This window comes from Amblyomma americanum, chromosome 1, assembly GCF_052857255.1.
Source record: "Amblyomma americanum isolate KBUSLIRL-KWMA chromosome 1, ASM5285725v1, whole genome shotgun sequence".
NCBI classification, from domain to species: domain Eukaryota; kingdom Metazoa; phylum Arthropoda; class Arachnida; order Ixodida; family Ixodidae; genus Amblyomma; species Amblyomma americanum.
The window spans coordinates 229,929,187-229,945,935 of record NC_135497.1 but is presented as its reverse complement, the minus strand read 5'-3'; the positions used below and the strand labels follow the sequence as shown (position 1 = coordinate 229,945,935).

At 49.0% G+C, this 16,749-nt stretch overlaps 2 protein-coding genes across 8 annotated transcripts in view; both read right to left on the bottom strand.

Annotated features, from left to right (window-relative positions):
• The window catches only part of LOC144116426 (nuclear hormone receptor FTZ-F1 beta-like), a 41,699-nt gene extending 24,986 nt beyond the window's left edge, over nucleotides 1–16,713 (bottom strand). The window contains exons 1-2 of the mRNA XM_077651170.1: nucleotides 16,607–16,713; nucleotides 153–524 (exon numbers count right to left, since the gene is read on the bottom strand). Of these exons, the coding sequence (XP_077507296.1) occupies nucleotides 153–524; nucleotides 16,607–16,637 (403 nt within the window). The 5' untranslated portion in view covers nucleotides 16,638–16,713. The remainder of the gene's footprint in view (nucleotides 1–152; nucleotides 525–16,606) is intronic.
• Nucleotides 1–16,749, bottom strand: part of LOC144114757 (uncharacterized) — a 257,525-nt gene that overhangs the window by 199,619 nt on the left and 41,157 nt on the right. The gene's annotated exons all lie outside the window — the stretch shown is intronic.

Here is a 16,749-nt window from a genome sequence, read left to right as displayed (position 1 = left end):
ACTACACACACTTCTATGGGGCAGCATTGAGGAATTGAAAAGCTTCGTAATATTGAAGAATTTGCTACATGTACACACATCCAGGATTTACTGTATCAAGAAGCACGTGCCTTAAGGAAAGTGAAAGAGAGAAGAAAAGGAATGGCAGATACCTTCCTGCTTCATGCCTGCCCTGAGGCATTTGTTAAAACGGCAGGCAGGGCACATTTTTCGCGTGGCCATGACAACTGGGCAAGTTGCCCCTCGAAGGCAGACATAGTGCCTCTTGATCTGCACAGTCCGCATGAAGAAACACTTGCAACTCTCGCAGCAGAGGGCGCCGTAGTGGAAGCCCGAGATACGATCCCCACAGATGGGGCATTGCGCACTGAGCTGTTGCTGTCGTGAAACATCCCCGGGGGATTCTCCAAGAGCACCCAGTGGGTCCCCTCCTCCACCTTCTGCTGAGGGGCGCCGTGTTGTGCTGGACAGGTCAGAGGCATTCGACTCATCCGAGGCACTTGATGCCACCGACGCACTCGAAGCTGCAACAAAAGCAAGCACACATCATTGACAAAAAATGGGGACACAATATGCAACACAACTCTAGGCAAAAGCGTTCATTAATATGGACAACTTGCTAAAAGAGATAGTATAAGCATGATCTTAAACTTTCAAAACATGCCGAAATTCTGGGGTTTATAAAAAATTGTTAACAGGGTCACTCAATACGAAAAGGAACAAAGTTTAAGCATTCAATTACTACATAATTATAAGCGACACACTTTTTCTTGTTTTATAACTTGTTTTCCTCTTAGGTTATAATATACAAAAGCCATTTTCAACTGTAGAGGACAAAAATTTGTCTTTTTGTGCTAACTGGTTGTTCCCTTTCATATGGTGGGCCCTGTACATTAATATGCGCAACTAATACAGTCTTTAAAAGTATATATGCTAAAGAGAAATATCAAACTAAGCAAGACTGATAGATTATTCTTTGAAAACACTACCAACGTTTCTGCTATGCGGAAAGGTGGTTGCATTGCTGAGAAAAACTGCAAATTAAAGTCCCAAAACCCTTCCACATGCAAGCGCCTGCGAAAAATGAACTGTTTCGACGTCATCTATATTACGTCTTTGCAATCTGACCAATCAGAGGTGCCACTTCCAAAAACCAGAAACACAGTCAGAAACCAAAAAGCTGAAAGTCAATAGATGGTAGTCAACATGGTAGAAAAGTGCAACTGCAGGCTGTCTCTGCCGTCCACTATTTCAATGCGGGCTCCCCGCAACATCACCTGCATTTGTGTCTCATTGCAGCACGCGTGTAAGGTAGAAATAGGCTTCATGTGTGCAAAAGAAACTACTCATTGCACTCATGCATGTAAACAGACATCGACGACGATAATGCGAGCGTGTGGTCTTCGGTGCATTGCGTGCCGTCATAAAATATGCATGTAGGCTTCGAAAGATCTTCAAAAGAATGTGAGCGGCAGCTGCACTCTATATTTCATTCAACACCACATCTGAGTGAAAAACTGCATGCGCATTTCTTATCAAACGGCACACTGTGCTGTTGATTACCGCATGTTTGTTGACTAACTACGCACTGTAATTGTTGACTAACACTTCTATGGCTGTTGCAACTTCTATGTTCGTGAATTGCTCTCTCTGGGTTGTAAGCGGAAACGAAGCAGAGTATGTTCCCCTCCAACTGTAGTCTGCAAACCTGCCGGCTGTAGCAGTCGGCCGGGGATGCACGCATCACACATGACCTGGTTGAACGTTTTTCTCGTGGAAAACCCTGCATTGCGAGCTGGCAATTTACGTACTGCGTGCACGATTTCAGACGAGCACATGCTAAAATAAAGAAACATTGTGTAAATTTCTTAACACCAGCAGCCTGCACCAAGTAGTTGATTCGACAGGTGAAGTCAGAACGAAACCGCTTCACTGACCGTGTAGCGAGCAGACACAGTATGAATGCCGTTGAGAGGTTGCAGTTCTGAACTTGCTGCGCACAACGGCTACATGCAGCCCGAGTGCACTGCATGAATGAGAGGCGAAAGATTCAGAGCTCGTGTTTGCGACTAACCACTCTCCCTGTTGTCTGTCTTGAGCTGCTTTAATTACGGAACTCTACGCACTGTGGGTTATGCTCACTGCGCTGTTTTTCTCGTATTTAGACGGTGACTGCCGATAGAGACGGCAAAACAGCGTTCCTCCAGAAAGCTCATCAATGGTCACTTATCACAATTGCACGAATCTTCAAGTGGTGGCACCACGTGTTCCCCACTTTTTTTTACTTATACAGGTGTTGTTCTTTTAAGGAAAAATGACATTTGTTATTAGGTGACCTTAACCTATCAGAGTAGCCTGACTTAGTATTCCTCTTTAGTGCTTCTTAATGACAGGTCTGTGCCAGAAGCTATGTATACACAACAGGTTGGCAATATAGCTGGAGTCGCTTGTAATGGCTACACTTAGAGCCCTGACATAGCATGATTCAAGGCAATGTTACCGTCGTAATTCGCATTAGTGCTATGACATGGAGTTTCAGACTGAATGTCTACTGTTACATTGAGCATGCAGCTACTATCCACATGTGGAGACTAGTTGTGTGACTATGGCATTTACAGAAGACCAACATAAGCATCAAGATCTTGTCGGCTGTTGGCTAGACAGTGACATTTCAAGGTCACTATGAAGCTGGCCTGCTATTAGGGAAGCTATCTTGCTGCAGAGGAGAAAAGATGGCCAAAGCTACCTGTTCTTCTCCTCAAGTGCATGGCCATACATTTCTTCTTGTAGCAGGTCATTAAGCAAAAGGGACGCCTATACCTCCCATACATTTTGAGGCATACAGTGGTGGAACTGACAAGCTCCTTGTAGCAGATAAAAAAAAGCGAGTTTCGTAGCAAAATTTCAGCTTTTGAAGCAAGTAAGTCCAGGGGTCCACTGCGATCACAGTAAAACAAAAACTAAAAATCCTCGTCCAAAATTCAACTATAACAGCCCTACTTAAAAAAACTAAAATTAGCAAATGAAAAAAAAAACAAAATTGCTGACCACAGTGTATTTTTAATGAGGGTGAACAGTAATAAGATATGTTAAAAAAGAAAGACAAAAATGCAAGACTGACATCTTTGAAAATTAACCCTGCCGGTACAATTTGTATTTTTTTCAATGATTCTAGCTTAGCTAATGCCACCGGCAGAGTAACATCAGAGGTCACTATCGAAGGGGCATGAAATGGTGCATTGCTGGTAAAACGCAATGTGACAGCTAGAAAAACTAACTAAACGCGCCAGCTCGGGCTACAAGGTGAGAAGCACCATCCCTTCTGCGTTCCCTTGTAATGCCTGAAGAGTAGCTCTAGCAGAGGAATTCTGCCCAAATGCAACAAATCCTCCCCTCCGTTTGGGTCTGAACCCACTGCGGTGGCTCAGTGGTTAGGGCACTCAGCTACTGATCCGGAGTACCCGGGTTCGAACCCGACTGTGGCGGCCGCGTTTCGATGGAGGCGAAACGCTAAGGCGCCCATGTGCTGTGCGAACTCAGTGCACATTACAGATCCCAAGGTTGTCGAAATTATTCGTGAGCACTCCACTACGGCACCTCTTTTTTCCTTTCTTCTCTTAGTCCCTTCTTTATTCCTTTCCTTATGGCCCAGTTCAGATGTCCCCCGATATGTGAGACAGATACCGGGCCATTTCCATTCCAAAAAATCTAATTTTCATTTTTTTTTCAACTTTCCATTTGGGTCTGGAAACAAAATCAAGTTTTCCTCCTTCAATGCAATAAAGCCTGAATGTAATGAACCTCCATATAGCGAATTCCTCAACATTACAATGTTAAGCAATTCCCCAGCGCCATCCCAGTGAAGCACGTGTATTTGAGACCTCCATGTAATCTGAAGGTGTTGTGGCAGTTTACCTTGATAGAACGAACTAACTACGCCGACTATTTGTTAGCGTCTGCTCCGTTACGAAATTTGGCAGAGAAGTTTCACGACTATAAGGCATGAACTGACATGAGAGGAACATCTACGATTGCAACAAGTGACCATAGTTGACATAATGCGCCGTGCTCCAGCGCCGTGTGCGGATCTCTGCTGTTTTGACTTTTGGAATGTCATACCACATGGCACTGCAGCAGTTCATGCTCAAAACCAGCAAAAAATAACAGCACATAGCAAAAAAAGACAAAGCGCGAGCAGCGCACATCTCTCGCCGCTGCGTAGTTGCTTGCATTAATCCGGCGCCGATAGCTGCGTCAAGAGCGGGGACAGCGGAGCGCGCCAGCGACGCAAGGCAAAGAGTTCGTTTCCTGGGGATATACAGCGGTGGGCGCACCAAGAGAGGGAACACGCGGGAAGAAGCATGTCTCTGCGGCCGGTCCGCTGGTGGTGGCGCGACTGCATGCGCTCTCCTCTAGCTTAGCAACGGTGCCACCGCCTCCCCCACTCTCTCCACCCCACCCGTAGCTGTGTTGCACGAGCCACGGCGGAGGTTATGGTGGCTACAGCCGAAATTGCGCTATCAGCACTATCGCAAAACTTTTCTCTTCATTTACGACTTACGAGTAATGGGATTTGCTGCAAATATTTTCAAGGTGATCTCACCTACATTTATTTTTTATTTCGTTCTGCATTGTCCTTTCAAGTCTTCTCATGAAAACTGCATGTTACGAAAACCTGGATGCAACGAAAAATCATTATCAGTCATTGCAACTGTCAAACCTTCTAAATTATTGCAACATGCAGTGCTGCCAAAAGTGCTTCCTTTTCACACAAAAGGGGTTTTTGCTTCTTTACCTATTAGTACAGCAAATCGCCCGAGGCTCACAGGACCAGAGACACCAAAATTTCAGTCTCTGCTTATTAAGTAAAAACTGTATATAACGAAATCAAGAGAAGTCCCCAATTTTTCATTATATACAGGTTTTTTTACATCCAGTATTCGTGTTAAAACTCTGAAGGACTGTGCAGAATGGAAGCCAAACTGAAAAATAAATGTGGATGAAATGCCCTACGAAACATTTACAGTAAACCTCGTTACTCGTAGTCATTAACATAAGGCATTTTGTGATCGCGTTGTAAACGCGAATGTGGCAGTCACCGGCATCATCTCCGCTATGGACCGCATGACGAGCGCCCGACGCTGCTAGTATGTGTGGAGGAGCACCTGCCTTTTTCGGTGTACTTGTCCAGAAATAAAGCAAAACAAAACAAATCTCACGATCTACATGTCCGAAGAAACTGAGCGCCTCAGCGGCTGCAAATTTAGCACAAAAACCGGTGACAGCGGCACAAAGCATGGTGATAGTTACCCGCCTTATTTTAACTAACAACGACGCTGAACCGGTGTCTGTGCCTGTCCTCCCGCCGCCCTTTATCATCCCGACGGCCCCGGCTTTCCTTACGCCCCCAGCCCTCTCGAGAGGCTCGGCGCTTCCGGCGCCCCTGGCCCTCCCTTCGACCTGGGCTCTCCTCGCAGCCTGTCGTCCTCAGGTGTCCTCGGCCCTCCTGGCTGCCTCGGCCCACCCAGCGCCCCCATTCATATTGGCCGTCTCGGCCCTCCCGGCGGTCTCCGCTCTCCCGGTGCTGACGGCCCTCTCGGCGGCCGTGGCCCTCCTGGCAGCTTCGCCACTCCAGGCGCCTCCGATTGCCGCTACCTCGCCGGCGTCCTCCTACGTGCTCGGCTCGGCGCCAGTGGCAAGGGCGCTACTCGTGCGGCCGCCCGTCACGTTCAAGCCAATCGCTCCAAGGCTGGCTGTGAGCGTGTCCCACGAACCCCATGCAGTCCACCACAGCCACTCCCCTGGCTGGAATCTCGCTGCCCCTGCCGTAGCCGCCCCTCCGGGTACCGGGCAGCTCGGCCCGGCATCAGCTGCGCTAATCTCTCGACCTGCAACACACCTTGCTCCCTCTGTTGCACCATCCCTCAAGCGCCGTCCATCAGCTGCTGCACCTGAACAACCGGCACTGTGTGTACTTCGCAGGCTGACCTGGCTGACCCATCTTCACCTGCCCCTCCGCGTCCGTCGACGCCCTCCGAAAGCTAGCCCTCAACGCCACAGCCAGAGTCGCCCGCCTGAGCCTTGCCTTCGGACCCCGGCAGGCCTGCACGACTCTTCTCATACCGACTGACCATCGGGTGAGAGGGGGGGGGAGCCCTGTAGCGAACCGCGCGGCTGGCAGTGCGCGTGATGCCGAAAAGGACAAAGTGTTCCCAGCACGCGCTAGAGAGAACGCTCGTGACCTTGGCCACGGCCGGACAGTTCTGCCGCCGCTCAGCGGCTGTCTCCTTTTCGGCAGCCCTCAATAAATTTGGCCGCGGTCGCCTCCCTGGGCAACCTGTTTTCCGGCATTCTCCGCATCGCCAGCCTCGTGCGCCTCACTCCCACTGCCCTTCCACCTCTTTGAACACAAATGGGCTGCGCCCATAGCTCTACGCCGTGCCACCCTCCGAAACACGAATGGATCTCGCCAACGCGCCGACAGCGCTGGTCTGCTCGCACATACCTCATTCTGCGCAGTTCTGAAAACGGATTTGGTTGTTTGTGTTAGTTGATTGCATCGAAGTCGTTCCTCGCCACGTGGTTTCTCCGTCTCGTTTGAATCGCCGGCGAAACAGAAGATGGCTGATCCGCCCGCTGATTATCAGACAACGTTGCCGGTGGATAGAAACCGCGCGGCTATCGATTTGGAGACTATGTGCAGTATCGTGAAGGACTACAAAGAGACAAGAAAGTGTGTGACCTGGTTAGCATGTTAGTGTGTGCGGAGGACAGCGTCAGAATGAGACGCTGCGTAGACGACGCGCCGAGGAAACGAAGCTTTCGCAATTCAACTAGGGTTAACCAGAGCTACACCACAGCCAACTTTTTGGGTGTTAACTCGACAGCGTTAAAGAGCTCGTGTTGTAGAAAAGCCGGTGTCGTCGGCGTTGGCCGAGAGAGAAAAATCCCTCCTCCTCCCAGTGAGCGAAAAATCCTCTCCTCCTCCTCCTCGTAATGTACGCCACTGCCCCAACTGATAGCGCGCAACGGTAGCGCAAGGAAAGGGACGCCTGTCACATATTTCGGTGGACAAGCCGGACAGCGCCCCACCGGAAGGAAAATAAACTGAAAATTGGTTTTAAGGAAAGGAAGTGATGCTCAAATATCTCTGCAGATACCCAAGCCGCGCCGCAAGGAAAGGAAATTGATATGAAAATTGAATTCAAGGAAAGGAATTGACGCGTCTGACAGATCTCTTGTTCGGGCGCAGTGGGGCCGTGCGGACACGCAGGAATCACGCGGTGAGCAGCGCACAACGCAGCGCACATCCAAAGCGCGTTCACCACTAAGCTTGCGGCTTGCTGCCCGTTCGTTCGGCACGGAAGCTATGCTGGCGTTCGTGGCATCGGGTTTGTCGAGAACGAAGTGCCGACGAACTACGACTGCAACTCGAGTCCCGCGCATTTCGACAAGGCGCCTGGCGGTGCTTCTACGTGGTTTGCCGCTCAGCGCGTCCGTTTCACCATACGTAGCAGAGCGATTTGTCTAACGGCAAGGCGTCGCGCCGAACTTTGCGATGGCGTTCCGTGGACTGTCTGGCAGTGCTGCAACACGCTGTCGCGTTCCACTCTTAAAGACGAAGTTTTGAGCGTCCTCTAATATTTTTGCCATACCGAACACTTCAGCATAGTAATTATCTCGGGGCTCCCGTGTCCCGCACAATAGTACGGACTCCCGCGCACACGGGTCTCGAGGGCAACGAAGCGGCCGACGCCGCTGCCCGCGCGCTATCTCTCCAGGCATCGCCCTCGCCTCCCCCCCCCCCCCCTCTATACGGACTCCCACCCCAGTCCGGCTTTTACCTTCAAAGAAATCATCCATTATTACCAATTCGGCCATGCAATCTTTCCTAAGCCCTGCAAGGGCCTCACGTTCCCGCAGTAACGCTTACTCCTTAGCCTTTATACTAAAACACTGCTGTGGCCGGCAGTCATCAAACATTTCGACCCTGCGTGCGCAGGGGAGTGCACGCACTGTAGGGAAAAGTCTTGGGACATTTACCTCATGATGTGGCCATGCCAGTCAATACCGCACATTCCACCTATTCAAAACCCTACTCTGGATGACTGCGAGGCGGCCCTGCTCGGCTGCTCTGAAATGGCGAGCCAAAAGGCCCTGGTCGGGCGCGCCCCAGCAACAGCTACAGCCAATGGGCTCCTGTAATGACCAGCCCACCTAGCATTTGTAAGGAACGGCCCCTTAATTAAGGACCGCTCCACTCGCTCCCTGTACATATTTTTAAATTAGTTTTTCAGTCAGTCAGTCTACGCCAATGAACACAATGAACGACGACGGCTTATAGAAGCAGAGGGGAGCGCTCGGTTTCGGCGGCTGCGGCGGCTATGGGACCTGTGGTAAATGTTCCGGTTGGCATGGACGAAATGTTGAGGCAGTTGCCACGATGTATCGAACAAGGCAAGTCAATTGTGGTTAACATTAAAAGGCGCATGATCGCCAAGACAATCTACTTGCCTAACGTCGTGTCGCGAGAAATGCTTGCTACGTGTGTGGAAGTGCTCAGAGAATAGCCTCTATACAAGCACTATGGCATTTGTATAGGTGATGGGAGGCTACAGCAAGTCCACGATGAGGCCGTCCTTCCGGACACACCGAAGAATGTGGAAGGGTGTCCGGACCTAACAGCGGCAGTATCATCCAAGGAGTCTACGTGACACCGGGAACATCTGTCAAGCATACGATTGATGTGGTTGCCACGTGTATACCAGCCTACGGCACGGTTTCACAGTTGTGTGTCATTTTGGGTGATTTCAACACGAAACAGGACTCTCTTACTCAGTGTATGAAAGAAAAGTTGGACTTTTAGCTTCGGGCCCACACGTCCAGACTACACAATGGAGAAATACTATAGACCTTGTATACCAAAGAGACTCTACCAAATCGAAATACTGTATAGACAAGATTGAGACCGCTGCATGTAACTTCACAGATCATCGGGCAGTTTTGGTCTTTGTCAAGCAAAATGAATAAAAGATGTGTATACACAATGTCTCTCATTGCTGAACATAGAGTGACAATAACAAGCTCAGCCAGGGAAACGTACCTCCCGCTACGTATATCCTGGCATAGCGGAGCTAAGCCACTGCCAATTTTTTTTTATTAGTGACGAGCTTCCCTAAAGCACCTGGTATATGTGCCTTCAGTAAGTGGGCAAAATTAAGCCGAAAAACCTGCCAAAGAGATAGAAATCGTGATGTATCACTGCGTATACAGCCTGCCATTTAAATTGTATGGGGAACTTGGCTGATATTATTAAATACATGAACAAATTAAAATTAAGAAGCTTGGGATTTTTGCTCAATCAAGTTGTTTTTTCGATCAGAGGATCAGTGGAGAGATCAAGTCGGGCTCAACTAGCAACGCTGACGGGACCAGAGGCGGTATGTAATCCAGTGCGGCAGAGTTGTCCGTTTTCACTTTTCGATTTGGTGGCACCTACGCGCACCGTTCCTGTGTTGCTTATCCCTTCTGTACGGTTGCATCTGCAATACATGCTTTTCTGTTCTAGTGGTATAATTTAGGACTCTGAATTTTTTTAGATTAATCAACTGACTAAACGACTAATGCTTCGATCGGCGCATTCTGCTTAACGCTACTGCTCAATCTTTCGAATGGGATCTTTTGAACACGCATTTTGTTGGTCAGATGTCTAGGGGAATCCCCCAAGGTGGAGTAGATTTGTCATAAGGGAGTAATTCCTCATTGGCATTCACCCAATCTCAGCCAAACGGCTGCAAAAGAAAACTGTACAATTTTCTCAGAAACTTCACAGTTAAAGAAAAGTTTGTCCTGGTCCGGGGCTCGAACCTCGGACCCCCGCGTCACCGACGCAGCCCGATCAAAACGCACGACAGAATTTTTTGTGGCGCGTCTGTCGCGCGACACCATTTTGTGTCGCTAGACAAGCTTTCTTGTCGTGCCTTGTGTCATGCGACAAAGTTCGTGTCGTGGGCTCTTTCGCGCGACAAAGGTGTTTGTAGTAGGTTCTGCCGCACGAGAGACACCTTTCCTGTATTTTGCGTGCGAAGAAGGTCCCTGTCGCAGCATTTGTCACGCGACAGGTTTCTGTCGCAGGTACTGTCGTGCGACACTGGGAATCGTGCCGCGCGACAGAGACTGCGTGCCTCAGCAAGTTGCCTGTCGTGGGTTCAGTCGCGCGACAGACTTCTAGCACGCCTCTTTTCACGCGACAAAAGTACCTGCCGTGCGGCCTGTCGCGCGACACAACAGCTTCTCGTGGGATATGCCGTGCGACCGATACCTGCCGTGGGATGTGTCGCGCGACAGATACCTGTCGTGGATTGTGTCGCGCGATAGATACCTATTGTGGGATGTGTAGTACCAGATTCCTGGCGAGGGTAATTGTTGTACTGCAGAATTTATAGAAATACCGTCGTGCCATCGTGTGGCAGCGCTAGGATCAAATTGACCAAATGTGCTTTAAAGCGCGTTCACTGTGGCGAGTCGCGAAGAGGCTGCGAGGTGCTCTGGTCTGTTGGTGACAGGCACCGAGCGAAATGAAACGCTAATTCACATTGGCGAATCGAGTTTTCAACTCGCTTCCCGCGACCTGGCTCTCTCACCGAACGAGAATTGGCTTAGGGGAGAGGCACTGCTCGTGCACCCAATTAATTCCCTTCTGTTTGCACATAACAGTGTGACGAAAGTACTGCATGCTCAAGAGTAATGCGGCTTTGAAAGCCCAGAAATCTGCAATACACGGTGCCTGCGTATCCGCACGTGCTTGCGGTGGCGGCATGTAGCAAGCCACGACAGCGCCTGCACACCAATCGGCGTGCGCAAGTAGAATGGCGCTACTGAAAGAGTGTCCTCCTGGCTTCTGTGACGTGTTCAAGCCATGTAACATAATGTACCGCTACTACTACATGCGCAGAAAAGGCCAAGGAAACATATACGCGCGTCGCGGAAAAGAAAGTCGTTAATTGTCAATCAGGGAAAATTACTCGCCATAATCATCCGGCTACACAAAGGCAGCATGTGTGTACATGCACGCAGTTCTCTGTATAAATGTTCAAAGCAACCCCGATATCATTTTTCCTCGTTTCAGTTTTAAGAGCGTCAGCTCTTACTAACGTTTGTCAGGGACACGTCTGTCTTCAGGGAAGGTCAAATTGGCCGAGACAGTTACCACACTATATCACATAGACAAAGCGGGTGCGTAGAGCCTCAGTTGTCACAAATACCTTTGATCCGTTTTACATAGGCCAGCATAGCGGCTATCGAAGTGGAACCCCGGGGACCCCATTTGCATCAAATTTGAGGGCCGCCTGTTTGACGCCGAATGATCGAAGTGGTGTCATTTGACTTGTCATGTTCTGATGATAAAATAAATATTGAGATGAAGCCCAAATATGTGTGGGATCCGCACCGACCACCTTTTCGCCCCCAAACCATGCATTCCGGGGACTTCCAGACAGACATATGGACTAATCGTTTGTCGCAAAGGGTTGCGGATGCGGTCAAACGATTTGGCTTGTTGTAATGCACATGTTTATGGGCTCCGTGCGCTGGTATGGTGGCGCCAGCAGCGACCACATCGCCAGCGCCGCCTCGTGGCACTCGCCGCGTTAACCGGACGCTCAGTCACGGCTGGTCTCTCGAGGGGAGAGCGCGCACCCCCTCCATGGTATCCCTGCGCCTTCCTCCATGGCCGATGCGTTCGCTTCAGGCCGGCCGCATAGCAGACGCGCACTGACCGCGATGCCATTCTAAGTCAACGCCTGCTTCTCTGCTGATTTCAACGCATTGAAAGCCTTGCCGCCACCGCTGCTACGTTTAGTTTCAATTGCTTTAATGTTGGGCTTATCACCCATTCCGAGCAACTATGGCCCACTTTTTAGAAATTTGCAGTCCCGACGGCACTGCAATATCCGGCAGCGTAGTTGAGCTTATTGAGATTAATTAAGTACCTTTACAGATTGAGAACAAGTCTCTGATTGACTCAGATAATGAAATCAGCTATGCAATTTACATCCACTGTGACATCCACTATGCGAATTAGAATTGCGAAAAACGCAAACTTACTACACATATCATATGATAATACTCTACATCCTGCAGGATTGACCCTGCTTTACTTTATGCATTCCCTCAGAGAACAATAGCTCTAAGCACACAAAAAGACGATGGGTTTATTGCTAAGTATCTTCCACAGTTTGAAGACTTTCATTTCAGCAATTTTATGAAGGCACCATTTACATGAATTATTTTGGTCGTATTTTTCTTTTGGTAAATACTTAACTCTATAAGGGCCTCCGCGGTGGCTCAGTGGTTATGGTGCTCAGCTGCTGACCCGAATGACTCGGGTTCGATCCTGGTTGCGGCGGTCGCAATTCGATGAAGGCAAAATTCTAGAGGCCCACGTACTGCACGATGTCAGTGCACGTTAAAGAACCCCGAGCGGTTGAAATTCTCTGGAACCACCTATATGCTATGGCGCCCCTTATAATCTGAGTTGTATTGTGACGATAAAACCCTATTAAAATCAAAATATTAATTCCAGAAATTAAGGGTTTAGCGATGTTGTGAAATCCAAGGAAAATATATAGGTAAATTTGAACCACTATCTATTTTTCTTTTTATTCGTCCAGAACAGGACTTGAGATCTCAGAAATGGAATAAAGATACAAAATTTTAAACCACTGTAGGAAATAAAATGATGCAAATAAATACACAAAAGTTTAGGTGAAACAATGTGAAAAACGACATAAGCACTCTCAGAAGTACGACGTCGCTCCCACAGTATACAAACACTCACGAAAAAAAATTAGAAACAAAATTGACACGCTGAACCGCAGGTGAACATAACAAACGAAGACTTAAACTTCAGATGCTAGCTCCAAGAACTTCACCGTAGACCATTTCCTGTGACTGACTGAGCGCATTCCTTCCCTCTACGTAAAGCAACTCCTACCAATAATGGCACGTTCGAAACACCCCAGTCAGTGTAAACCCTTTCCCAGCTCACACTCGTTTATTTAATTCCACAGTGCACTAATTTCCAGCAGACCCTCTGAGCATGAGCGAGCATGCACGATGTCCGAGGGAAGCGTTAAAATGCATTAGGTACCTTGACTGCAGTGTTTTTATAGCTGTTATGACATTGGTAAACACAGTCGAGCACCCATAATTATCCAAGTTTGTTTTCGCCTTCGGACGAAACACCTCACCGCTCCCCTCGCTCACTGCAAACTGAACCAGAGAGCTGCGTTGGCTGCGTCCGCCTTTCGCCACCGCTGTTAACCAGGTGGCGCCACTCGCGCGCGACAAACTGCAGCGCAGGGAGCCTATACAGTTTATTAACTCATATATAAGGAGACATACCAGATATAGCGAAGGTGGCTATAAATCGCAATATTAATAAAAAATCTTTGAAGTAGATGGCGCTGCTTGTATCTTAGAAGAATCACCGATGGCTGCAGGCGCTCGCGGAAAAACCGACACTGGCTGTGCACCGCGAGTGCAAGAACAGCATCGGACCCGAAAAGATTTTTAACAATGGCCTGGGTAGCACATTGCTGTTTGAGGCCCGTGCCGGAGCGCTGCGAACGCTGGTGTACCGCCGTCGCTTCGATACAACACCAGAAGCACAGGCAGCACTATGCCGAGCGTGTGGCGACGCGGAGGAGACCATCGAGCACCTGGTGATGTCGTGCCAGAGACTCCATCCGATGCCGACAGAGGGCACCACATTCCCACAGGCGCTCGGGTTTCACGGTCCTGCAGTGGACGACGAAGGAGACAGCTCCAAGGACAAGAGCGAGGGGGTGTTGCGAACCAAGCGTCGACTTACTCTGTGGTGGAGCACTGTGCCTAACCGCGCGAAACAGCAGAGTCGGACGTGAACGAGGTCGATGAGCGAACCCCCACCTCCTGTGTTCAAATGTTTCTTTCTCTCCTTGTGCGCTTTCATCTCGTTTTTTTTGTTTTTGGTCCAGGTGCCCAACGTAGTGGTGCCCGCCCGTTACAAAGGGCAAGGCCTCAAGTATCTATCTATCTATCTATCTATCTATCTATCTATCTATCTATCTATCTATCTATCTATCTATCTATCTATCTATCTATCTATCTATCTATCTATCTATCTATCTATCTATCTATCTATCTATCTATCTATCTATCCATCTATCTATCTATCTATCTATCTATCTATCTATCTATCTATCTATCTATCTATCTATCTATCTACCTACCTACCTACCTACCTACCTACCTACCTACCTACCTACCTACCTACCTACCTACCTACCTACCTACCTACCTACCTACCTACCTACCTACCTACCTATCTACCTACCTACCTACCTACCTATCTATCTATCTATCTATCTATCTATCTATCTATCTATCTATCTATCTATCTATCTATCTATCTATCTATCTATCTATCTATCTATCTATCTATCTATCTATCTATCTATCTATCTATCTATCTATCTATCTATCTATCTATCTATCTATCTATCTATCTATCTATCTATCTATCTAAAAAAATGTTTCCGAAACGAAACGCCCTCGATCAGATGTTTGTATTTTGTCTTCTCCGCGTTTGCTGAGCACCCGATCTAAACATTTGAAGCTCCAGTAGCTCTTAAGTCCAACACTGATCCAATGTTGGCGGAGAATTTTTTTAGCGGCAGGGACGGGCTGCTTATCATAAAATAGCAATAAAAATACTTTACGACGTCGTTCATTGCCTTCGCTGAAAATTTCATGACAGTGACACGAAAATGTCGCTAAATATAGAGAACAGCGTATGCAGCCGAAGGTTAAGCGCTGCGGCCGCCAAATTTGAACCGATTTGAACATGGACGACCAGAAACGTCGCGGGCATGGGGCGCTGCCTCACGCCTTCGCTTGAATTTCCCGGCGGAACAAGAACCCGCATATTGGTCACGTGACGTGGCGTTATACCCCGCGACACTACGGATTGGGTGAGGAGTTCTGTGAAATGGTGTCACAAGTGCTACTTCTACAAAAGGGTGTACTTTTTGTTCAGAACTCCCCCCCCCCCCACCCCCCACCCACCCCGTGACCAATGGGCTTAATTATCTTGCGCGAACTCCGGGAATCGCTACTGTGAACGCATATTTAATGCCCATTCAGGCTTGCAATCCGCAAAGGGCATGCCACCAGCAGGCGCTTGCGATCAGGCAGCAACTCAACAACGCAATTGCTCACACCTTCAAGGGCGACCTGCGGGCCTCCTTCTAGTTTGATTCTCGGTGGAAATGAGAATAAAGTCTTGGGACTGACGTCCATCGCGTACTTTCAAGAATTTCGTCTGCTTTGGCATAGTCTGGCTCCTGAGCCCCCGCTCTCAGTCCTCTGGTCCCAGTGTGACTGTGTGCTACGACAATCTGAGCGAACATGAGGATGTCTGGCGGTTTTGATGAGCACCACGGCCATACAAATAAGCGTCATGATAACGTACAGGCGCTCTTCTCGGGGCCGGCAGCCAGCCTGGATGCCGGCCGCCAGCGTCAGAAAAATGCGACAGATTTGTTTGTTCAAGTCCATCCTAAGCCGTCGGATGGAGCATTGTTGGCCAATATCGAGTCGTTGGTAGAAGCGATAACAGGAATACAGACAAGTGTCTTCCCATAGCGCCTTTAATCGCTGCTGCTCGATCGCGGCTCTCCTGGCCTCAGCTGGCTCCGCTCCTGAAGGTGTCGCGGAAACCGAGCATATCTTTGTTTTACTATGAGGCGAGGTTCACAGTAAAACGATGACGAGAGCAGCACCTCAGCGCTAGCCAGTTCCGAAGTGCACTCAGCTGCTGCATCGATGTGAAACCGGCTAGGCTTAGCGACGACTAGGGCAGCCAGGGGTCCTAGATAGAGAGCAGCGCTTAGCTCAATGCCCTGCGCGCCCGCGGGCGGCGTCGTTGCAGAAAGCTCGGCTCGCTCACTGCGGCTCACTCACTGATTGGCTCAAAAGCTTGCCACTTGCACTCGGAAGGCTGGAAAATTGAGCAGCGAGCGACTGGCCTGCGACTGAGTGATACTTTGTGCCCACGTACGTTTGCAGTACTGGTGAACAATTTCTAACTCTCATATGCTTGGGTTATCGACTGCGTTGCGGCGGGTCTTAAGATCGTCCGCGACGCCATCGTCACCGTTCGTCACGCACAGGCTGAGAACTTCAATTCCAGTGCGTGCTAAACAGCTCGTATTTATCGGAACGATACGAACTCCAAAACACGGCTGCTTCGATGCGCTAGTGGGCTCTTGCTTATGAAATTACACGCGATCAGGATGCGGCGAGTGCGAGCCGCTGTTGCATATTAGCTAAACTATGACGCAAGTATCGACGTATTTTCGTAACGCAGTTGATATCAAAGCAATCCGCTTGAACTGGTCACAGATTAAGCTGTTAAGTTTCATGGTCTCCGGTGAGCGTGCCAGTGTCGCGCAAATTAATGCATCGCAGCTGCTCTCCATCGCGCCACTCGCGTTCAATATAACCACGATATTTGCCAGATTGAGATACGGTATATTTCTTCACTGTTTTTGTCGCAACTTACCGATTTTATCGGGCATCAATCGAAGTGGCATTCTGTCAACAGCGTCGTCTGCTCCTTCGTCTGCTAGAGCATCCGGGTCATTTCAGGGGATCACAGGATCGCAGCTTCTACGAACGGATTGCCAGAAAAAGTAACTGAAAGCG